General features: G+C 42.6%; 1 protein-coding gene across 12 annotated transcripts in view; it reads right to left on the bottom strand.

The window, feature by feature from the left end:
- Positions 1 to 17654: 17654 nt before the first annotated feature.
- The window catches only part of FOXP1 (forkhead box P1), a 695723-nt gene continuing 689369 nt past the window's right edge, over positions 17655 to 24008 (bottom strand). For all 12 annotated transcript variants that reach the window (XM_024747009.1, XM_024747006.1, XM_024747008.1 and 9 more), the window contains one exon: positions 17655 to 21046. In XM_024747009.1, the coding sequence (XP_024602777.1) occupies positions 20902 to 21046 (145 nt within the window). In that variant the 3' untranslated portion in view covers positions 17655 to 20901. The remainder of the gene's footprint in view (positions 21047 to 24008) is intronic.

Below are 24008 nucleotides of genomic sequence, written 5' to 3'. Positions count from 1 at the left end.
GTGCAATTTGAATATAATGTGCTGTGGTGTAGTTTTCTTCATGGTTCTAATACTTGGGATTCATTGAGCTTCTTGGTCTGTGGGTTTAGAGCTTTTAGCAAATTTGGGGGGCAAAATCAGTCATTATTTTTTCAAATATTTTTATGTCCTACTTCCTACTTTGGGGATTCCAGTTAGATGTATATTATCTTGCTTGAAGTTGTCCCCTAGCTCACTGATGCTCTTTTTTTTTTCTATTCCTTGCTTCCCTCTTTTCCTCTCTTCCTTCCTTTCTTCCTTCCTTCCTTCCTTCCTTCCTTTCATTCTTTTTTCCCCTTCTTTTAACTTTTTATCTTTTATTCATTCCCTCTTCTCTTTTTCACTTTGGATAGTTTTTATTGCTGTTACCTCAAGTTCACTTTTCTTTTCTTCTATGATGTCTAAACTGCCATTAATCCCATCCACTGTACTTTTCATCTCAGGCATAGTAGTTTTCATTTCTAGACATTCAAGTCAGATCTTTTTTTTTTTTTTAATATCTTCTATGCCTCCATTTAACTTTTAAAGGTATGGAATACAGTTACAACAACTATTTTAATATCCTTGTCTGCTACTTCAGGTATCTTTGATAGCTCTGGGACAGTTTCAATTTTTTTTTTTCTTTTTCTTATATAGGTCATATTTTTCTGTTTCCTATCATGTTTGGTAATTTTTTTTTTCTTTTTTGACTGCATTGGGTCTTCACTGCTGTGCACAGGCTTCTTCTAGCTGCAGCCAGCAGGGCTTACTCTTCGTTGCAGTGCACGGGCTTCTTATTGTGGTGGCTTCTCCTGTTGCTGAGCACGGGCTCTAGGTGCACGGGCTTCAGTAGTTGCAGCACACGGGCTCAGTAGTTGCAGCACGTGGGCCCTAGAGCTCACAGGCTTCCGTAGTTGCAGGATGTGGGCCCACTAGTTGTGGCACATGGGCTCTAGGGTACGCAGGCTTCAGTAGTGGTGGCGCACAGGCTCAGTAGTTGTAACACACGGGCCTAGTTGATGCACGGCATGTGGGATCTTCCCGGACCGGGGATCAAACCCATGTCCCCTGCATTGGCAGGCGGATTCTTAATGACTGCGCCACCAGGGAAGTCCCCATGTTTGGTCATTTTTGAGTGGATGCTAGTTGTTGTGAATTTTACCTTGCTGGGAGCTAGATACTTTTTTATTCCTACCAATATTCTTGAGATTTGTTCTGGGATGCAGTTAAGTTACTTGGAAATAGTTTGCTCCTTGGATTTGCTAGTCTAGATTTTAGGATTTGCTAGGCAGTACCTGAGCAATATTTACTCTAATTCATCCTCACCACTGAGGCCGGACCCTTCTAAGTACGCTAATCAGTCAGTGCCTTCTGAATCTTCAAGTTTTACTATTCTGGCTGATTGTAATAGTCACTGTTGCCAGCACTGTGTGTGGAGTGGCTACTATTGTCTCTAATACACCAACCTCTGCCTGTACTTCCACTCCTCTACTTCAGGCTGCAAACTGCTTCCGGCTGCAAACTCTGCAGTCTGGAGTTATCATGGGCCTCATCTTATTTGTTTCCCATTTCTTAAGGATCACTGTTCTTTGTTATTTGCTATCCTGTGTCTCAAAAACTGGTTTTGGGGATTGTTTGTTTTTTGCTTAAATAGGAAGGTACATCAACTCCTTGTCATTTCATCCCAGCTGAAGCAGTAGAAGTGTTCAACTTCTTGAAATAATTTGTAATGCTTCTTTACTTACCATCAAGAGTTTTAAAGCTGTATATTTTCATCTAAAAACTACTTTAGCATTTTTACAGTGATTTATTTTTATTGTAATTTTTTTGATTTTGATTTTCACTTAAGTCAGGGTTACTTTGTTTTTAGACATGTGGAATGTTTAAGCCATTATGTAAGAGAATGTAATTTTTCAGATTGATTCTTTTGCGTTTTCAGGCTTCTTTTGTGAATTAGTTCGTGGTAAATTTGGGGAATAATATGTGTATGGCTAAAATAAAAATAATGTATACTTTTTACATTATTTTATAAAAAGAATGTATAATTTTTGTTTGATATATTGTTCTCTTCACATACACTTACCCCTACTAGTTTGAGCCTACAAATCAATTTATTCAAATGTTCCATATTTGTGCTCTTCATTTTCTGACTGGTCCAACACATTCTGAGAGGAATTTGTTAAATCTTTTATCTACAATGTTTTACTTACTTATTTCTTCCTGTAAGTAACTCTTACTGCTGCTGAGTACATTTTGAGGCTATATTATTAGTCACATGTTAAGTGTTTATTATCACTGTGTCTTTTTTTATTTCTTATTCCTTTGTAAGGCTAATAATTTATGTCTTTGTCCAGCATGATATTTTTTTCCAAAAAGTGCTTTCTTCACTGTTCTTATGAAATAGTTGCCACTATTTTCTTTGGTTCATATTTTCTTGGTCTTCCTTATTCACTGCTTTTTTTTTTTTTTTTTGTGGTACGCGGGCCTCTCACTGTTGTGGCCCCTCCCGTTGCGGAGCACAGGCTCTGGACGCACAGGCTCAGCGGCCATGGCTCACGGGCCCAGCTGTTCCGCGGCATGTGGGATTTTCCCGGGCCGGTGCATGAACCCGTGTCCCCTGCATAGGCAGGCGGACTGTCAACCACTGCGCCACCAGGGAAGCCCTCACTGCTTTATTTTTAAACTCTGTACCGTTTTGTTTACGTGTGCTTCTTATAGAAAAAAAATTACTAGTGCTTATATTTTTAACATAACATCAGAGTCTTTATATTTTGATTTTGGATTTAACATGTTTATATTTACTGTAAAACCGTTGTATTAAAACTTACTTTAGCTATCATGTTTTCTGTTTCCTATATGCTACACTTTCCATCTTTCCCTTGCCCTCTACTGCTAGTTCTTGTTAAAATAGGGACAACACATCAGGATATCCATGCTTTCCTATATATTTCTTAAACCTACAAAAAGCAATTTATTCCCTTTGAAAAAGACAACTCCTCTAGTTTGCTCTCCCCTTCCTCTTGTTATATTCTCAGATCTGAGCCCACACGTCAACACTGTATGTTGGTATTAACTAGAATTTAGGTTTGGATTATTAAGAATGTGTATTGTTTTTGTCCTTGCTTTTGTACAAAGCAAAGCAAGCTTTGGTATGCTATCATTATCATATATAATATTCCTCTAGGACTTTGCTTTTTACTGGAGTACCGCCCCCAGGAGTGTTGTCGAAGAGGTTTATGCTGAAAATCTACTTTTGATTTCATATATAAATGAGAGCTATCTGTCTTGAATAGTAAATGTATTACTGATGTGACTAATTTTTCCCTCTAAGCTCATGCACCCTGTGGGTGTCAACTAACGTGTCTAGCAAAGTGGATTCTAAGGAGAAGCTAAAGGCCAAGCCCTGGGGGAAGAGAGGGGTGTTTGATCCTCTAGCATTATAGTCTGGATTTGGCCCTATCATTTTTCCACTTCTTTACAAGCTGAATCTGACCCTCATGGAATTTGCTTGTGCTTCCACTTTGGACACTGCTGTTTTCCAAGGGCAGACTCCCTATGTTGGGTTTTTTTTTTTATGCTTCAGGGTATGGAGGAAGAGATGAGGCAGATAAGGGAATGCTCACGGGAAGTTGTCTCTGCCTATACCTCTGTTACCTGTTCTTTACCCTACCTGGGTTCTAGCACTATTACCTTATTAACCTCACCCCTCAGTTTCTAGGCTCGTATCCACTCCTGAGGCCCTCTGGAAGGGAGGTCCCAGAAACACTTTGCATGTTTCTCCTACCACTCTAAACACCAGGACTTTGAAAGGTTTTTCTCAGGCTATTTGCCTACCACCTCACTTTCCCATGGTTATGTCCTGGTCAGTCCTTCTTGGCTATGGGTTTGGGATTTTTTGTTTTTTTGTTTTTTGCGGTACGCGGGCCTCTCACTGTTGTGGCCTCTCCCATTGCGGAGCACAGGCTCCGGACGCGCAGGCTCAGCGGCCGTGGCTCACGGGCCCAGCCGCTCCGCGGCATGTGGGATCTTCCCGGACCGGGGCACGAACCCGTGTCCCCTCCATCGGCAGGCGGACTCTCAACCACTGCGCCACCAGGGAAGCCCGGCTATGGGGGTTTTTTTGTTGGTTTTTTTGTCTGTGAGTTAACCCTGGCTTAGGTCCTTTCACTTTTGAAATCCTTATAGCCTTACTTGGGATCTGGGACATTACCCTGGCAGGGACACTGTATTGGGTACTTCTCAGACCCAAGCATCTAAGTTTTGGTTCTCTCTGCTCCAAATTTGTCTTTCTACTTGCTGGTCAACTTTAGTTCTTTCTGCTTGGAGACACTGCTCTTACATCCTGCTAACCTACTCAGAAGTTCATAGAATAAATTCCACAGGGGGCTTTGAGATGCCATTCACAACTCTTCCTTTTCCCTAACAGAGTCTAAACTGAGAATCTTCAAGTCAAGCTCTTGAGGCACAAATTGATTTTTAGAATTCCAGATGAAATACTCCAGTCTCAAACTGAGATTCTTACGTATTAGCCTATAAAGTTAAAATATGTATTAATTTTAAAAGATGTCAGCTTTGGAAAATATACCCAGGGGAGTTAACTTTTTTTTTTTTTTTTTTTTTTTCTTCCCAGCCATTGCCATTGCTTCCTTTCTCTCCAGTGGTGATTGTGTTGTTTATTTTTTAGGGATGCCTGAGATTTCTCCCTGAACAAGAGTAACTGAGGTCCACAGTGTGGTCAGATGCCTTTTCCCTAAGCCAACTCAGCACATGCCTTTCTTGAGGTGAAGCCATCAAAGACGGTGAGTGGGGTTGCGCTGGAGGAGACCCACCAAAATCAAATTTCTTCTCGACATAATCCATAGTGCATAAAAATTAATCAAGTCCTACCATGACTTGCTTTATTCATAATACTTAATGGTCATGTAATAGGAGGTTTTATTCAGCAGTTAAAGTTCATAAGTGTGGGTTTTACATGGAGATAGGTATTATGCTGATGGTTTAATTACACACCTTTTTGCACACCAAAGGAAATGGGTTATGCAGGTTTTGTAATTCAGGAGGGACTTCTGAGAGCGAATGAACCTAAGGTGAACTGATCTTTCTGAAAATGTTTAGTTTTAAATTAGTGACTCTTGAGAAATGTGCAACCCAGGAGCTATTTGAGGTTAGAAGTTGCTTATGTATACACAACTCTCCCCACCCCACCACCACACACACACACACACATTTCTAGGTCTCATCTACAAAGTACAAATTTTTACTTTATGAACTTAATTTAGCATTACGTCATTACCACATCTCCTCTGCTTTAAGGCTAGCATAGGGGACTTCCCCACCCGACCCCAAGGACATCAATTTTAAGTTCATTAAGTAAGTCACGTGATACTGGGCCAAAAATAATTCTGCTGGATCTCTCAATTTTTGATTTCCTTGAATTGAAACTTTTCAGTTTCTCCAAATTAGATTCTGTTTTCACGGGACCAGGATTTTCTACCTTCCCTGTGTTACTGAAAGCGAAATATCATTTACTCTTTCCTGACCCATCACACACCCGTGCACATATCCAGCTCCATCTGCTTCCCTAACTCCAGACTCCTTTAATCGGCTGCCTACTCAGCATCTCAGGTTGGGTGGTCAGCAAACCTGTTTGGGTTTAAAAGGATCAGTCAATCTCCTGACATTACCTTGTACCTGTTCCTGTTGAAGTCTTCCCAGTTTGGTCAATGGCAACTCTGTTCTTGCAGTTTTTCGTGCCAGAACACCTTGGAGTCTTTGCTGACCCTTCTCCTTTCTCATGATGGGCCATAGTCAGCTGCAAATTCCGTTGGCTCTATTTTCAAAATATAACTCCCCCTCACCGTCTCTCCTGCTGCCCCCTTAGTTCTAGCCAGTGTAGTCTCTCTTCCATCCAAAGCCTCTGCTGCCATACTTGCTTCCCTACATTGACAGCGTAGCAGCCAGAGGAATCCTGTTAAAATCCAAGTCAGTGGATGTTAGGCTTGTGCTCGTAACCTCCAGTGGCTTCCATCTCACCAACAAGAAAAACAAATGTCCTCACAGTGGGGTCACTGATGCATCGCATCATCTGCTCCATTACCTTCCTGTCCTTGTTTCCTACCACCTCTTCCACACTCTTTTTCTTCTAGACACAGAGCCTTTGCCTTCCCTGTTCCCTCTTCGTAGAACTCTTCTCTCAGATATCTAGCCACCTTGCTCCCTTCAGATCTTTATTTAAATGGCACCTTAGGGTGGAGGTCTTTACTATGGCAACCAGCCTACCAGCCCTCTTCTAGGCACTTGCTATCCCCCTTCCCTGCTATTTTTCTCCCGACTACCTATCACCATCTGACCTGCTGTTATCTGTTTCCCCTTTCTAGAGAGGAAGTAAAAGGAGGCAGGGATTATTTTCTGCTTTGTTTACTACTGAACCCCCAGAAAGTAAAAAGGTGTCTGACACACAGTAGGCACTCAGTATAACGGTTTGTTTGATGAATGATCCACCTCTAAGGTGTAACTAGATAATAAGCAACTCGAGGGCTGGGGATTATGTCTTTCAGTGGTGAAAGCTCAACCCAATACATAGCACTAGTGGGGGTAGTGGACAATTGTTTTAGCCTCCCTGGCATCACTGGTAGTTTTTAGAAGGAACAGTTTTACGCTATTCAATATGGTTCTGATGGGTGTGTTCTGGCATGGCCAGTTAGAGGACGTCTCTCCTGCTGTTGGTTATTATGATTGGCTGGGAGAGGAGGGGAAGACCCAGGCTGGGCTGTGGTCCTCCCTTAGACGTCTCTGATGGTGAAGACAGGGGACCCTGACTCCAGACTCACAGATACGGCACTGCCTGTGGTCTCCTTCTTTACCGCACAGAGGAAGCCAGTGGTCTCCTCCTTTACCGCACAGAGGAAGCCAGGGGCAATATTCAAAATAGTCAGCAGCTGGTATGGCATAGACAGCATCCATCAGAATTTGGACACTGGGTAAAAACACTGACACTATCTTATGGCTGTGTGCCAGCTGAGTTTCGGAAGCGGAAACCCACCTGTGGTTGGAGAGAGTGAGTTTCATACACCGAGAGATGGAGTGTTTGGCGTGGGATGGAGGGTGGAAGAGAAGAAGACTTATTATTTAGTAGGTGGGGAAGGAAACACAGACACATCAAATATTTGCCACTCTTTGAGTCCATTGTCTGTATGCCCCGCCTTGCTCTGTTCTTTAGCATCTTTTATATTCTTAATTACTGCTTATTTGAGACTATGAAGACGTTTTGTGCAAAATCACCACTTTTGGAGAGGTAAACTCAAGCATTAGTGACCCCTCTCTCTGTTTAGCTGTGAGACTGGATTTGAGCCTGTGTTCAGTCAAGCCTGAAGACAAATTCCCTCTGATCAAGAAATGAGAGAGGGCTTCCCTGGTGGCGCAGTGGTTGAGAGTCCGCCTGCCGATGCAGGGGACGCGGGGTTCGTACCCCGGCCGGGGAAGATCCCACATGCCGCGGAGCGGCTGGGCCCGTGAGCCGTGGCCGCTGAGCCTGCGCGTCCGGAGCCTTGCTGCGCGACGGGAGAGGCCACAGCAGTGAGAGGCCCGCGTACCGCACACACACACACACACACAAAAAAAAAAAGAAATGAGAGAAACAGTATAAAGCGCAGCCAAGTTTTTTTCCCAATGATCAGCTATCCCTTTTTAGCATCTTGGATGATGTTGGGTTTGGTGAGAGCACATTTTGCCTCTCTTCCAGCTCCGAAGAGGTGCTCCTCTTCTCCCTAGTACCACTGTGTTTAGAGTGGTAATTGTAATTGCACAATGACAGGAGAAGCACCAGACAGAACGTGTATTTGGCATGTCACATGACTTTTTTTTATGAAGCCATGATTATGCGTGGTCTAGCCTGGGCTTGTGCCTTAAACATCGTCTAACCTGTGCTCTCCCTTACTTTTGGAGCTCCAGACATACAGGCCTCCTTTGAGATCCTTGAACTTGGAAGCCTCCTTTCAGATCCTTGAACTTGGAATACTCTTTTCTGTAGCAGGGCCTTGATGCATGTTGTTTCCTCTGTGAATTGCCTCCTGCCTCGCGGTATAGCCATTAGGACTATTTGATTACAAAAGAAAGAGAGCCACCTCAAACCGGCCTATGCAAGAGAATTTCTTGACTCACATCATTGAAAGCCAGGGGTATCCCTCTAGCTTCAGGCATGGCTGCATCCAGGAGCTCAAATGATGTGATCAGTATTTCTTGTTCCCAGTGTCGGTTTCAGTCTCCCTTCCCCTCCTGGCTTCCTGTCTTGGTCTTGGTCTTGGTCTTGGTCTCAGCTCTTAGTCTTTTTTTTTTAATTAAAAAAAACAAAAAGTTTATTCAAGTATAGTTGATTTACAATGTTGTGTTAATTTCTGCTGTACAAAGTGCAAAGTGATTCAGTTATACATATATATATATATATATATATATATATATACACACACAGTCTTTTCCATATTCTTTCCCATTATGGTTCGTCACAGGATATGGAATATAGTTCCCTGTGTCATACAGTAGGACCTTGTTGTGTATCCATTCTCTATACAGTAGTTTGCATCTGCTAATCCAACCTCCCAATCCATCCCACTCCCACCCCCATCCCCTTGGCAACCACAAGTCTGATCTCTGTGTAGGACACCCTGCATTCAGTCGGTCACCAATTCCTACCCAGTTGATCTCCAAATGGCCTCCTGGGTCCCTCCCTCTCATTATCCACATCGTCACCGTTCACCTCCTCCTTTCTGACTGACCTGCAATACAGCGGCCTCCTGCACGGCCCCTGGGCTCTCTCCTTGGCTCTTGCAAAGTTGTCTTACGGGATCCCACTGCCTGCCTGACTACTCTACTGCGTACATAGCCACGGTTTCAGCTCTTAGTCTTGTTCTGGGCTTCTACCTGTGGCTCTTCCTCTTCGGTCTCTGTTTTCCTTTATTTCCTTTTACGTAGGCGGCTCCTTTCCGTGTTATAGCACAAGCAGGCAAGCGTAGCTTTTAAGCTCATGGCCTGGCCAGTCAACAGTTTCTTCGGGAAGAGTGTTTCTCTCAACAGTTTTCATAAAAGTCTTGGGATGAGCTCTGAGCAGGAAGGTAAAAGTCCTGCCGAAGTAACATGGACAGCGTGGGAGAGGAACCCAAGGAATGAGGGTGCTGTACTTGCAGAATAGAAATGACTGCTGGGAAACAAAGTCGCTGGACGTCCACCTAGATGATCCTCGCTCACCTTTCAGGTCTTAACTCAGTCTTTTGTCTTTGCAGAGCTTTTTCTTGACCCCTCCCCTCAAGAGCACGTTTCTCTGTGTGTGACACATCCTTGGAACACTTGGAAGTTTACATTCCAGTGTGAGGCTGAGTACATCCAGCTAGAGTGCAAAATACAGGAGGACAGGCACTGAGTCTGGTTTTCTCAACACTTTATCCCATTTCTTAGGAGTAAATTCCGTGGCTCACTCTTGACACACACATATACACACATGAAATCTCGTTTTGTCATTATACCTGTCTTGCCATGTGAGAATTTTTACTGAAGCTTAGAGACATTTGTCCACATTTGCACAGTTATCCAGAGGCCAGGGCGACTGAAATCCCATTTATCTGGCTTCAGTCCCGGGCTTCTCTGCTTCTGCTCTTAGCCACTCTCATTGCCCACAAGGCACGTTCAGGGTGGTCCCACAGGGAGCAAGACAGAGTGAGCCTGTCCTCGAGGAGCTCACCGTCCCTCTAAGTGTCCTGTCAGGGACAACGGATCTCAGCTGAGATGGGGATTCCGGATATAAAGGTTTTTATCTACCTATGAGAAAGACTTTTAGGGGATTTTATAGAACAAAAAAACTCAAGGGATATGTCAGGCCGCTCTCCATTTCGGGAAGGAGCAGAAATAGTCCTCTTTGACGGGAGGCAAATCAGAAAGACCCTGTGATACACAATTAATTCGGAGTGTGTCCATGCCTGGGCACTGTTCTCTTGCCATTGTACTTAATAGTGGGTACAATGGGATAAATTAGGAGTTTGGGATTAACACATACACACTACTATATATAAAAGAGGTAACCAACAAGGACCTACTGGATAGCACAGGGACCTCTACTCAATATTCTGTAATAACCTATATGGGAAAAGAAACTAAAAAAGAGTGGATATATGTATATATAACTGAATCACTTTGCTGTACACCTGAAACTAACACAACATTGTAAATCAACTAGACCCCAATATAAAATAAAAATTATATTTTAAAAAAATGGTGGGCACAACAGGCTGTAGAGGGCTCACATTTAAATGGTTTTTCTCCATGTTATTTGATAACTTTGTAATATCTTAAAGAAGAATGTCAGTGATTCCACTTTAAAGCTATATTGTCACATGAGCATATGCGGTACCTTAGGTGAGAGAGAGGCTCTTTAGAGGTAAGTGGTGCGACCAGTGCCAATAAATGGGCTAAAAGAATCGGCCATGGAGGCAAATCAGCCATGGAGGCAAATGCCAACTCTCCAGCTTCTCCTCCACGCAACCTTGAGTGTGTTACTTAGAAAGCCCCAGCGTCTGCATCAGTGAGATGCGGGTGATCATTCCTACCTGGCAGGTTTGGTGTGAGAATCTTAGAAATGACGCTTGGTTTGCTTGGCCATGAAATACAGTGGAATGGTTTACGCAGGCAGGCTCTGGAATCTGACCGTAGGAGTTCCGATTCCACCTCTTGCCTTCCCGGCAGGGTAGTGTTTGTTCCTTCACTCAACAACCGTGAGTGTCGATTCCTGGTCCACGTGCTGGGGACGCAGCGGCTGAGCACACAGCCAGGGTCTGTGCCCTTGTCGTCGGAGGGAGATGGGCCGTAAGCAAAGACACACATGAACGCAGAATGCTATGAGGCACTAAGTGCAGTGGAAACAACGAAGTGCACGAGGGGGCTGTGGAGTGTGGAGGGTAGGGCAGGCAGGCAGGGTGCCACGGACGCCGCATGGTCAGGAAAGGCCTCTCTGTTGGGATGTTTGGAGGGAAGAAGCCTGTGTGCCATACGGAGAGCCAGGAAAAGCCCATCCGCTGCAAAGGGAAGGGAGACTCTGAGCCCTGAGGCAGAGTGTGCTAGGGGCCCGGGAGGAGCGAAGCGGCCAGCGTGGCCCCAGGACAGGGGCACTTCCCTCCCCGGAATGCGAAGCTGATGTAGCATCAACTCCTCAGGAATTACTGGGCTGGACGGTGTAAAGCACTGGGATTTGTTAACAAAAATTATGATTCTGCCATATGCATGATATATGGTCCCTGCCAGGCTGACTCTATTTAGTGTTTTTCTGTAAAATTTCTTGCTGACCCTGCCCTGAAATCCATGCCTCTCAGACTCCAGCTCTTTTGCCTCTGCTTAGAGCAACTTCTTCCTCTTCCGAGCTGCCATACCCTTAGACATCCTTTGGGTTTCACTTAAACATGGTGTGTTCCCAGAAGCTTCCTTGACGGTCCACAGTGGATGGGTGGTCTTCCTGTGTATTCCTGGACTTCCCTTCTCATTAGCACTCAGTGCATTACAGCGCAAGCTAATGTTTAAGAACTCTCTTCCCAGTGAACCATGGGCTACAGTGGGGCCAACGCTGTGTCTATCTTGTTCCCAGTTTACGTCCAGTGTTGAGTTGGAGCAGGTCATTGAATGCATTGAATGCTTATTTATGGATGGATGGGCAGATGGTTGGAAGCATGCATGCTGGTGAAATTTGCTCCTAAGAGGGCGTGTCAGAAGGCCGGGTTCAATTGGACAGCATTCTAATAGTGGTGAAAGATGGAGTGCCACACACACTGGTTCATGCTGAGACGGTAGATTTCATCAAGAAAAGTTCCCAAGGGGAATATGTTATCAAATTTTTAGAACCTTAAAATTGGAAGGAACCCTTCTGGTCATGTAGTTAAATGCCCTCAATTACCAGAAAGAGGAAGGGGAGGACCAAAGACATGAAGTTACTTACTTGCTAAAGTCACCCAGTTTGTATGGTCAGGGCTGGGTCTGGTCACTTGGCATTCAGGTTCCCTAGCATTTGATTCCAAGAGCGTGCTGGGCTCTACTTCTAGGATCCCAGGATCCAAACACTGAAATGCTCCAAAGCAGGGGTCCCCAACCCTGCTTCTCACCGCGGGCGTTACCCCTGAACCATCTCCTATGCCCTCCCGCCCCGCCACCGAATCCGTGGAGAAAGTGTCTTCCACGAAAACCGGTCCCTGGTGCCAGAAAGGTTGGGGAGCGCCGCTCTCAAGGATCGTAAAAACAAAATACATCTAATGCTGGGCAGGCGTCGGGGGGAGTATTAGGCTATATCCTTGGGGTTGGGTGTTTTCAGGTTTTGATGCATTTTGTGGGCAGGAACTGACCACTTTTCGTGTGATAGCTTCTAAAGCCTTCAGCCTAATGGAATACTTTTGAAAGTAGTTTAATTTCTGGGTCAGACACACCGTGCTCCGACCTGCTTGACAGATTATCTTTTCCCTCCACCGGTGGAATTCTAATGTAGCAAACTTGATTCGAAAATAAATTATTAGTAAACATCTGAAAGTGAGAAACAAATTATTCCTAGAACACTTAGCTCTTTTCTTCCAAATACACACTTGAAAATTGCTAAGACTCTATTCTGTGAGAATGCTTGAATCTCTCCCTAAATCATAACACGGGTAAACTTACCGAAATATTTTTACAATTTTATTAGAGGTTTTAACTCACTGCTTTATCTCTGTTAGACTGCAAAATAGCTTTAAATATTCAAGCGGTAATTAATGAATCTTTTATGTTGCAAATCAAACATTTTCATCTGTGCGCTGGTGGAGTAGCGTTGAGGCAGGATTTAAAGAATAATTGTTTTTCCGGATTCCACACTGTTGACTAGCGTGTACCTTACGTTTGCATGCGTGGCCTTGTGGGGCTAAAGCTCAGTGTGGACGGTCTGCTGTCTTTCTGGAGGTCAGGGTTTCTTACGCGTTTCTTGCCAGAGACATTCCCAACTAGATGGAAAGTCTTTGAATGTGGAATTTTTGCTTGAGTGCAAAATAATAAAAAGCATGTGTATGTTAAAAAAAAAAAGAAAGAAAAAGGAACAGCTTAATGGCAAATAAGCATTGGCTTACATTAATATTCTATTACAGTAAAAACTTCTATTTAATAAATTTTCTCCAGACTTTCCTCCTGCCCCCAGACTCTCATGTATTTTTCTAAGCGGCATGCCTACCTAAAGAAAGTGTATGTGATGCATTTGATTTATGTTAAGTCAGTAACGTGCATAAGCCGTTTAAAATTGTATTTTAAGTGTAGAAATATCAATCCACGGAAACCCGTGCAGTTCCGTATGTCGAGAAGGGAGGACTATAAGCTTTTCAGAGGCTGAGATGCCTTGTAAATACTATTCTATTTGGAAGATATTTTTCAGACGTGCTGCTTTATGTCAAGTAGCAAGAAAGCAAGTCCGAAATCCCACAATTTAGTTGAGAATTGAAAATTAAACTGGTATTAAAGACTTCACATAGCAAAAGAGTTTTTCCTTCCTCTCTCTGTCGCTAATAAGAAATGAGCCAGCGAGAGCAGCTCCCCAGAAAGCTCACAAAAGGACTGACAAATGCGTCACTGGAAGTCACCCTGTGTTCTTCTGTGGCCTAATTAATACTGGACTGGGTGACATTTATGTATCAGAGCAATAAGCTAAACAGGAAACAATTTATGTCACCTAAAGCTTTTTAACAAATCGATGCAACTATTTGTAATTGCTTGTTTCACAAGATTAAAAGTGCTAAGGCCTGATCTTCGCTCACAGATTTGTGGTCAACCTGACCTGTGCTTCCGTTGTTTTTAAAAAAAAAAAAAAAAAAGAGAGAGAATTGGTGATCAGCAGTGACTTCCATCAACTAATCCATATTGCTAATATTTCTGGAATTTTAATGTAGTTACAATTTATAGCCGATCAAATGTGGTTACCTAAATTGCTGTTGCTAGTAGACAGCTTGACTGTCTTTATTAATTACAGTATAATTTAATGTTTGAGTCCTGGCACTTGTGTTGGTCATTTTTACAGCTAGAGCAGTTATCTGCCTTATGACGATCCATTTTAGCATTTTCAATGGAAATTTGCTAATATGATGAGTGATAAAAATGTCACACGCTGGTAAATAACGATTATTGCTTTGGCTGAAATTAATTCTTGAAAGGCCGGTTACCTTCAAATTAACATTATAACTTGAAGCTTGTCTTTTTCCCCTTTTTCTCCCTCCCTACATTCCTGGTAGGAGCCAAAGAAAAGGCCGGCTGATCATTTCAAATAGATATATATGTGTATTTTGGGGGTGCTAAGCATGGAATCTCATTTTACAATCAGAGTGGAAATAAGATGACATGGGGTATTATTTTTTAAAAAAATAAAATGCTGTTTAAAAATAAATAAAAGTCGGTTATATCTAGAGTGACGGCGTTCTAAGCCAAATATTGTCCCACAGTTAAACCAGTGTTTTTGTACGTAATTTAATTTCCCTCCAATGTGAATTCTGTCTTAAACCTTTCATCCATCAGTCAATTCGTTAAATGAAGGTTTGAGACCCAACTTCACTTTATTCAGATAAAGACTACTTTTATGTGACTCAACTAAAGATGAAAGATAAATTGTGAATATTACCCTACACCTAAACATCTAACAGCATCAAAGAAGGCACAACCTCGTAAGTCAAGAAAGACTAATTACACTATGTTTTAATCTTTTTCTGGGGGAAGGGGGAGTAACAGCTATCATGCAGCTGGTTAGTGTAGGTGTGAAACTGGCCTCCCTCAGAGTTTAGGCTCTTGATACAAAGGCTCCCGTTTAAAAGAAGAGCCAGCAGTTTGGGTTTGCTGCCTTGTTTATCTGAGTGACAAGCCTGAAATAAATGTCAAAGAGGATGTTCCCGTCTTAGAACGATTCCTGAAATACGGTGAAAAATGTATATATGCATCAACCAGCAAAATCTTCTCTAATGCATCGTCCTACTTGGTTTGGGTCCTTCAGTTGATTCAAATATGTGTACATATTTAATTTTACCAACGGCACATGCTGTAAGCCGTATTTATGTTTAAGCCTGGCGTTTAAAGGAATTTCAATTAACCCTAATTTATTCTTAGTAGCTAGATAAGAATTAAGGGTTCAAATGTTTCACTAATTATCAGACTAGAGGGCTTTTAGACAGTGGCATAACTGTATGGGCTTTTCAAAACAATGCTGGGAAAGAACGTTTACATATTCCTCAGTATCAGCCGGTCTTTGCCGAATTACGAACTGCAAGGTTAATTTTCAAGTCATCTCTTGGCTCGTGTTATGTGCTCTGAATTATATACGTCACAGTTGTATGTCACTGCGGTTTGGCCACTTAATAGTACTGCTTTCGATATACCAATTTTTTACTCAAAGAGGATGCCCAAGTTCATTAATGCGTAGAATGTGTATGACAGAATAATATTAAAGCGAAATAGCACATTTTTCTAGAGGTCTGCGATTTTTAAAGACCTCAGAAGTCAAGATGGTTTTTCTGGAAATATTTAGTTATGGGAGCTTTACTGTTTCCATCAGTAAAGGCAGCTATCGAACCTACTTTCTGATAGAGTATTTTTATAAAATCATTTGTCCTAATCTCGGCATTTATCATTATATGCAAAAAGATTTCTTGATGAGAATATTATAGATGGTGCATGTTTTTGACATTAGCATTTTATTTGGATGACTAATCTTGCAGATGTGAAATCTGAATGAATTATTCATGAAATTGCCTTCCTCTGAAATTTTAGTTAGCTCTTAATGCTAGTTATTCAATATTTTGTTTTTTCTCTATAAAATGTGATGAAGGAAAAAAAAAAAAATCACAGTGTGCTTCCTGGAGAGAAAAGGTAGCCTCTCTTTTTCTGTTTTTTCCCCCAATTCTCTAAGTGGAGACTTTCACTTTGAAATCCTGAGGGACGAGAGCTTCAGTTCTCCGTGATGATGAAAGCTTTTAGTTAAGATTGATTTTAATTCTGGGAGGGAAGCAGCTGGTGCTAAACCTAAGGCATATGCCGAACACACACTCTGAGCAGGTCGGAAGGGGAAAGAAACTTAGGCTGTGGCGACTTTTACTACCAGTGTGAACAACCAGCATTTTTATTGCATTTGAGAATGCGATCATGTCAGTCATTAGTACTGACTACACAACATTTTTTTTTTTTTTATTGTCTGTATCCACAGACACAGAATGATGGAATTACAGTTGATGTCACGGAATGAGTTCCTTTTATGCCTTATCAAAACAAAACGAAATTAAAAAAAAAAAAATTCTTGTTACTGGCAGCACATCTCCACGGAGCACCACGCTGACAGTCCGGGCTGTACCATCTCCATGCAGGCTTCTGGGTAGCAGAGATCATGAGAACTACACCGGGCCCACAAAATGCCTTTGGAATTCTAAGTCTCATTTCTCAGGAGAGAAAAGCCAAAACCGACTCTCAGAAACATCCAAAATATCCAGAGGGTCTACCATGAACCAAAAGGTCCCCCAAAGATTCAAAATCCCGACAAGCATGTTTTTCTTGGTACCCTTGGAAACGGAGCTCAAGCTGGAATGCGGAAAGGAGAGGAAATCTTTAACTTTTTTTTTTTTTTTCCGGGATAAAATAGCTAGTGATGGACATCCTATTTTGGGTGAAGAATCCGAGGTGTCTTTACTAGGTCTGACGGAACGCGGGTAATCAGGTCAGAGCCGTCCGAAGGTGGCAGGGCTGGCGGTCACTCTTGCCGTTCATAAGCCTTGATGTTTCCTTTCACTGCTGGTTCAATGCAGGCAGCGTTAACTTGTCTTACAAGGACAGACTCTAGGGACAACAAGTAGGATGGATCCTCATTCCTGACAGTGCATTTGCCCGGTACAAGGGACCGTTCTCCCTAAGGTACGCTTTTCTTTGGGGAAAAAAAAAAAAAAGCAACGAATTGTCTGTACATCTTGGCACCTTGTAAAGTTTTCTTTCTTTTTTTCTTGTTTTTATACAAAAAGTTCAATAGCTTTGACACTCCCCAAGATTAATCACTACTTCACTGATAAACTTTGAAAGTGTGACCCTGGAATTTCATCATGCAAAATATTTACTGCAGCAGGAGAAAACATTGTTTAAAACAACATTTTTTTTTTTTCTCTTTTCAAACGCATGAACTTGTTTTAAGATAGCCAGGAAGGCAATGGTAGGATAAACACAAGGGATAGGAATGTATCAAAAAACAGAGGAACTCACACCGGCAGGCACAAACACCAAAAAAACCTGTACAAGATGCTCCGATCAATGAGAACAGGAAAAAAGAAAAAAAAAAAAAAAAAAAAAAAATTTGGAAAATTTTTTTAAATTTTAAAAGCCAAAAAAAAAAAAAAAAAAAAAAAAAAAAAAATTCCTCAATTATTAAAAATTTAAAAAAAAAAAAAAAAAAAAAAAAAAAAAAAAAAGAAATTTGAGAGTTTCTCCCTCCCACGTGTCAGGAAATGTCGTCCGATATTCCGAAAGCAAGAATAACTAAATAAAATACACGTGCAGCATATTCTGCAATTCCATTACATACAGTAGTTTTTTTTCCAAAGGTTTTTTGTTGTTTTTTTTTTTAAAGTATCGTTAATATAAAGCAGTTGCACAAAAAGCAAAGGTGTTTTGACAAACAGGTGTATATGCATTTATTCCTTTTTAGGAACAATATCTAAAAAAAGAACCACCCTCCGCCCTCCCCCAAAAAAGACAAAGAGTCACACAGACACATCGGGATATATGTACAACATAATAAACCCCATCCTAAAGAAGCAACTGGGATACCCCCAAGGGATACAGAATCAGAATTGGAAAAAATCAGAGTGAAGTTTGCTTGCTGTAAAGCCTGAGAAATCTTTTTTTTTTCAGTTGGTTCTTCTGCAAGGCTGTGATACCTGCAAAGATATGTAAAAGCTAATTTTTCTTTTTTTTTTTTTCTTTTTGCTACAGTCTTTAGACTAAGCATGCAAGACATACGACTAAGTGCAACTGAGTGAAATGTATTTTTTTTTTTTAATTTTAATCATTCCCTAAAGGTTTGAACTGAGGTATGCGTACTAACAGTTTCTCATGCTGTTAACTTTACTCATGTCTAGCTACACATGCTGAGAATGAACTAATCTACCAGATTTTTATCCTCTTTTGAATACCAAACTAACCAGCAACCACTCAGTTTAGAAGCACAGGGCCCCCTTCCCATGACCCTGTCTGGCTACTGCCTGCACATCATGACGCTGCCTGGAAAAGCTGGAGAGAAAAAAAAAAAAAAAAAAAAAAGTAAGTCTCGAGTGACCACAGACTGCTCTTTATAGAGAAAGCAGTGTGAAGCTTCAAAAGGAACTGCCAGAGAAGTTTTTGTACCAAGCTGGTGAGTGGACGGGAATGTTACTTTTTTTTTAAAAATGAAAAATGCTGACGCAAGCCTAATCCGGAAAAAAGGAAGGAAAAAAAGGAAACCTTTTAAAACAAAAACAAAAACAAAAACCCAGAGGATATATATGCCAAGATAAACCCAAATGAATGCAGTGATCATAGCACAGTCCTTAAACAAAAGTGGCATACAGTCTTTCTTTGAAAAAGAAATGTCTTCTAGAAATACTACATTACGTGGTCTAGTTCAATTGTGGAAGCTGTTCTGTTCTCTCTGAATTTTACCTTCATTGTATCTTAACTGTCTCCTGGACTGGACACCCCCTAAGTTTCATGTGCTGTACACTGGTTTTTCTTCTTGGAGATGGTAATCCCTTCCTTCTATTGCTCCCTTAATACTGTGTCCTATTTCTCTCTTCAGTAGCCCCATAAGTTCTCTTTACAAGAATGCGTTTTGGTCTCTGTAGAGGTACAGAAGGAAAAAACAAAAACAAAAACAAAAACCGAGGACTGAAAAAAAAAAAAAAAAAAAAGTAACAACTTTGGTTCCATTACCTACTTGGTCTTCTAAATGTCCTCTATGATGAAGAAGCAGTTAGCAATAGCCTATATCTCATCAATTGCCTCTAAATTATTTTGCCTCCTTTGATCAACAAGAAGAGGATATTTGGCTTCATCAGATAAAGCATAAAAACAGAGAACATAATTTACCTTTGTGGAATATCTTTGGTAATTTTAGGGGAAAAAAAAAAAGAGGTACAAAGCATATAAATTAAGCTCCAAAAGGCTCTTAAACTAAAACAAAAGCTACACTCCTAGGTAAATAAATGAGTGACAGGAAAGGGGTACAGAGTGGAAGCGTTCAGGGGTTCCAAGGACTGAGGCTGTACTGACCCATGACTGTCACGTTCTGTGCGCCACGTGTGTTTCCCCAAAAGCCCAGGGCTGAGCTGTGCCCCCATCTGCCTGATGTCTTCTCCTGTTGGTTTTTGGGACTGGGTTGGTGGGATGATACTGCCTCCCATGCTGAACTGCTATACCAAACCTGCACACTGGAAATTAACACTTTAGCATTTGCTGAACCCAGTTCTCATTAACTCGCATAGCAAGTTCAATCTGAAATCTAATTTGCATTCAGACAGATGAATGCCACCAAGCAGGTCTGAATGGATGTTTCGGTTTGGGGCCACCACGACTTTCAGCACAGTTGCTCAGGGAAGCCAGCTTTTGGGCCATTTTGCAAACAAAGCAACCCACACTGGTTTCAGTAACTGCGAGAGCCTGAGGCCCATCTCAACTAGGTCATCCCAGGGACGGGCTTCCACAGCCACTGTCAGTCGAACTACTGCGAGAGTTTGTTTTTTGTTTGTTTTGCTTTGGGGGTAAGGGGACTGCTGCGTATGTCTCCTTGTGCTGGTAAACGCTGTGGCATTTATTAAGAATGATGGTAGGTGCAATATTAAAAAAGGAAAAGAGGAAAATCTGAAACCACCCCCTTCCCACCTTCCAATACTGCTTCATGGAATGAATCTGCATGGTTCCTAGGGTGTCTCTATTTTTTTTTTTTTTTTTTCTGTCATTCATTCTCTTTCTGGCAGGAACTTCACGTCTGGGTGAGAGGACCTTCACGTGTAGAGTGCAGCATTTGGGACCTTTTTGCAAAAGATCAAAAACGGAATGTTTTCTGACTTTCGAGAAAACAGTGGTGATGTCTGAAGGGACATGGAATGAGTGACAGAAAACTACGAACGAGAAATGACATTCAGCTTCGTATAATAAAAACACCTATTAACATTCATCACAAGGTACAGAAAACTTGAAGCCTCCAAGAGGCCGTGGGCCCGAATGGAGGCCTGAGGTCAGAACTTAAAATGGTATAGGAGAAGCCAAAAAAAAAAAAAAAAAAAAAAAGCAATACATTAAAAAGTTTGGGATAATTATTTTTAAACCCTCCCCCCAATACACACACAAAGGCCTTCCCCATCCCAACTGGAAGCAAAAAAAAAAAAAAAAAAATGGAGTAAAGGCAGTGATAATCAACATGCAGTACTGTGCAAATAGGTCGTCCATTGGAATCCTTAAATTCTGGGCAGAGGCGTGGTCTGCAGCTTAGGTGCACATGCTCAGTTGGGTGTCCTCGCTGTCCAATGTCGGCAGGACTGCAGTTCAAAGTCTGCTGCTAAAAGTGAATCAGTTTAGCAAATTTACAACACTGATGTTGACTGTTAAGAGAGGAAAGTCCCCAGTACCAAACAAGTCCATCCAATGCACAGAGTACAAATTCCTTTTTTCAACAAAAAGTAGAAAAATCAAAAATACTCCCAAATGGGATTCTTGATGGCACTAAGAGTTAACACATTGCAGAGTTGTCAAAATGTAGTGAAAAATCCTCCAGACTGTACAACCAATGGAGAACGATTTCACTGCAAACTTTTGACGTGTTTTGTCTTGTGTGCCCCCCCCAATCTTCACGCTCTTGGGGTCGGCCTGCCCAGATGTTCACTCCACGTCCTCATGTACTGGTTCGTCTTCGTAATCTCTGTCGTGGTCAAAATCTGGACTGTGGTTGGCTGTTGTCACTAGGGATAGCGGCCCTTCAGCTTCCTCTGGATCCAGGGGCTCTTCTTTGACATGTACAGGATGCCTGGAAAGACAAAAGAAGGCTCACCGTGGGGACTTCCCAACGCAAGTTACGTCGGGGGTTTTGGGTAACACAAAATCCCCAGTCTAGAGCTGTGATGTTCGACACGGCAGCCACTAACCACGTGCGACTATGAAAATGAAGACAATTTAAAATTCCATTTCTCAGTTACACCGGCCACATTTCAAGAGCTCAAGGGCCACATGTGTTGGCTAACGGCTACCATGTTGGATAGCACAGAGGGAGAAATTTCCATCATCACAGAAGGGTCTCTGGACAGAAGCATCAGAGGGTGTGTCCTCCTCCCGTGGTGTTTCTTACCCTGTAATGTGCACACAGATTCCCGTGGGATCTGGTGAAAATGCAGCCTGTGACTCAGCAGGTTTGGGGTGTGGCCTGAGCCTCTGCATCTCTGACCAGCTCCCCGGTGATGCTGCTGGTCCGAGGACCACCCTTTGAGTGTCAGCTAACAGGCCCCATAGTGGCCTGCTGGGTGGATGAATACAAATCTTCCAACAATCCCGTGAAGCAAGAATCGGTTAACGCAACAGTGGTTTGTGGGGGCCACTGTGTGCAGGAGGCTGGGCTAATCACGGCTTGCTGTGTGTTCTGCTTTGCTAGTTAACATGCAGAACCTGTGAAAGAACTCTCCGGAGACCGACCCCAAGCGAGGGTCTATCATTAATCAACTTCAAGCAAACACAGCAGAGAGACACCATGATACATGCTGGAAACTCCAAATTAATGCATATTTTTACAAACTGTCAATAAGGCAAGAAAAGCCCTGCCAGGGAACACAAACGGAGAGGAAAAGGCGCGCTCAACACAACAATATGATAAGAAAGCAGAGCCCCGATCAGAAGAATAACGCTGTCAGCTGTAAACAAGGCAAAACATGAGGCCCGGCTGGTAGCGGCCACCGGGACGCGGGGCTCCGATGAGATCTGCCGACTTGCTCATTATAGCCCAGCGCACGGTTCACCCGAAGGGGCCTGCGGGGGACCACGCGAAGCACTCCGATAACAATTGAGAAATGTTGTTCCGATCGTTTGCAAATACAAATTACCTTCGGTGGTGGGGCTTTTGATACGTAAAAGAACCATTCAGGTTGTTTTTTTTTTTTTTTAAAGAGAAGTCCCATTGCAGGAACGGGCCGCAGAATGGAGGGTTTTTTTCATTGACTTTATCAAGTATTACTAGTAGTAAGAGGAGGTGCTGGGGATGGTGGCCTTCCTAAATAACTGATGTTGTGTGCAAACCCCAAAGGCCAACTTGAACCCTTGAAAAATCAACAGAGGAGTGCTTTGGACTGCCCTTTGACACGGGATCCTCTAGAAGAGCAACTGACTGTAAAATGAGCACAGCCTAGAGAGTGTCTGGGGATAGATGTTGGTATAAATAGCTTTTAAAAAATAGGGCCCGGGGCTTCCCTGGTGGCGCAGTGGTTAAGAGTCCGCCTGCCGACGCAGGGGACACGGGTTCGAGCCCCGGTCCAGGAAGATCCCACGTGCCGCGGAGCCGCTGAGCCCGTGCGCCACAACTACTGAGCCTGCGCTCTAGAGCCCGCGAGCCACAGCTACTGAGCCCGCGTGCCTGGAGCCCGTGCTCTGCCACGAGAGAGGCCACCGCCATGAGAGAGAGGCCCGCGCACCGCAGCGAAGCGTGGCCCCCGCTCCCTGCAACTAGACAGGGCCCACGCGCAGCAATGAAGACCCAACGCAGCCAAAAATAAAATAAAACACAAAATAATTTTTTTTTAAAAAGCAGAAAAACAGCAAACCATGAAAAGAAAAAATAGGGCCCGTATTCTTACAACCTATGTGCAAAACGAAATATACCCAAGCTTTATTAGAGTAGAGTATGTTTTACTAGTTTGGCTCCATCTAGCTTTAGTTTTTTAATGGGCCTATTTACTTGTGTTTCAGCATCAAGATCCAGGACCGTATGCATAAGGTGCAGAGCCCAGTGCAAAGTGAAAATGTGTTTGAAAAAGTCGTTGAGGATTTCGGAAACAGCTGAGCGTTAAAACTCTTAAGTGTGGGATCCTGCGTGACTGCATGCATCGGCGTTGCCTGGGAAGTCAGCGCCGGTATATATATATATATATATATCTATATCTCACCCATAAACTCTAATTAAGGTAGACTTTCTTGGTTTTGCCTGTCTTCTCCCGTTTGGGGCCGTGTTTTTACATATTGTACACGTAGCAAGAATGTGATTATTTTGCTACCTTTACAGTTTTAATTGTTATGGCTATGAGATCCCAGTGTGATGACATTAGTCCCTTAATACTGGGCATTTGGGGGTTGTCTTTTGCTCACCCCCATACCCCACCCCCGCCTTGGTCTTTGTATAACACAGTGACCGCTTTTATCCATATTTCTGTTGGTTCACCTCCTTAGGATAAATTTCTAAGAATAAAATTGTTGGAGCAGAGGCGAAAACATCTTACGGTTCTTACGATCTAGTGCGATATTAACTGCCAAAGAAGCTTCATCGATAGACTCAACCTCAGCAGCCCCGAGCGCTGCTTCCTGAGAACATCGTGTCGCTGAGCAGGTACAATCAGGAAAGCTCAGGTTACCGTAGACGGTGTTTTTTTTTTTTTTGGACGACTGACAACGGTGAACATCTCTTCACGTTTCAGTTTCGTATTTGCACCATTGAGAACTGTTACTTCAAACATTACCCCCCTCCTGTCCTCTGGTAACGTGGTTCTTGTGACACTGATTGGATAGGAGTGTTGCTGGGTTGTATGTAGCCTGGATTGAGAGTCAGCTGTTTCCCTGATCAACATTTTCCTATTTTCATTTTTTTAAACTACCAGATGTATTCATCTTTTCTGGTTTACAGAGCTGAATTTGATGACAGAGATGATACAAGGCTATACGGGTGGGAGGGGTGCTGGGCCCTGGAAGAGACTGGCGAGTCTTCATGAAGTTCTTGCTTTGTAATTTTAGACTCG

This window comes from Neophocaena asiaeorientalis, unplaced genomic scaffold (assembly GCF_003031525.2).
Source record: "Neophocaena asiaeorientalis asiaeorientalis breed wild unplaced genomic scaffold, Neophocaena_asiaeorientalis_V1.1 scaffold130, whole genome shotgun sequence".
Lineage (NCBI taxonomy): Eukaryota > Metazoa > Chordata > Mammalia > Artiodactyla > Phocoenidae > Neophocaena > Neophocaena asiaeorientalis.
This window is presented reverse-complemented; position numbering and strand designations above follow the sequence as displayed.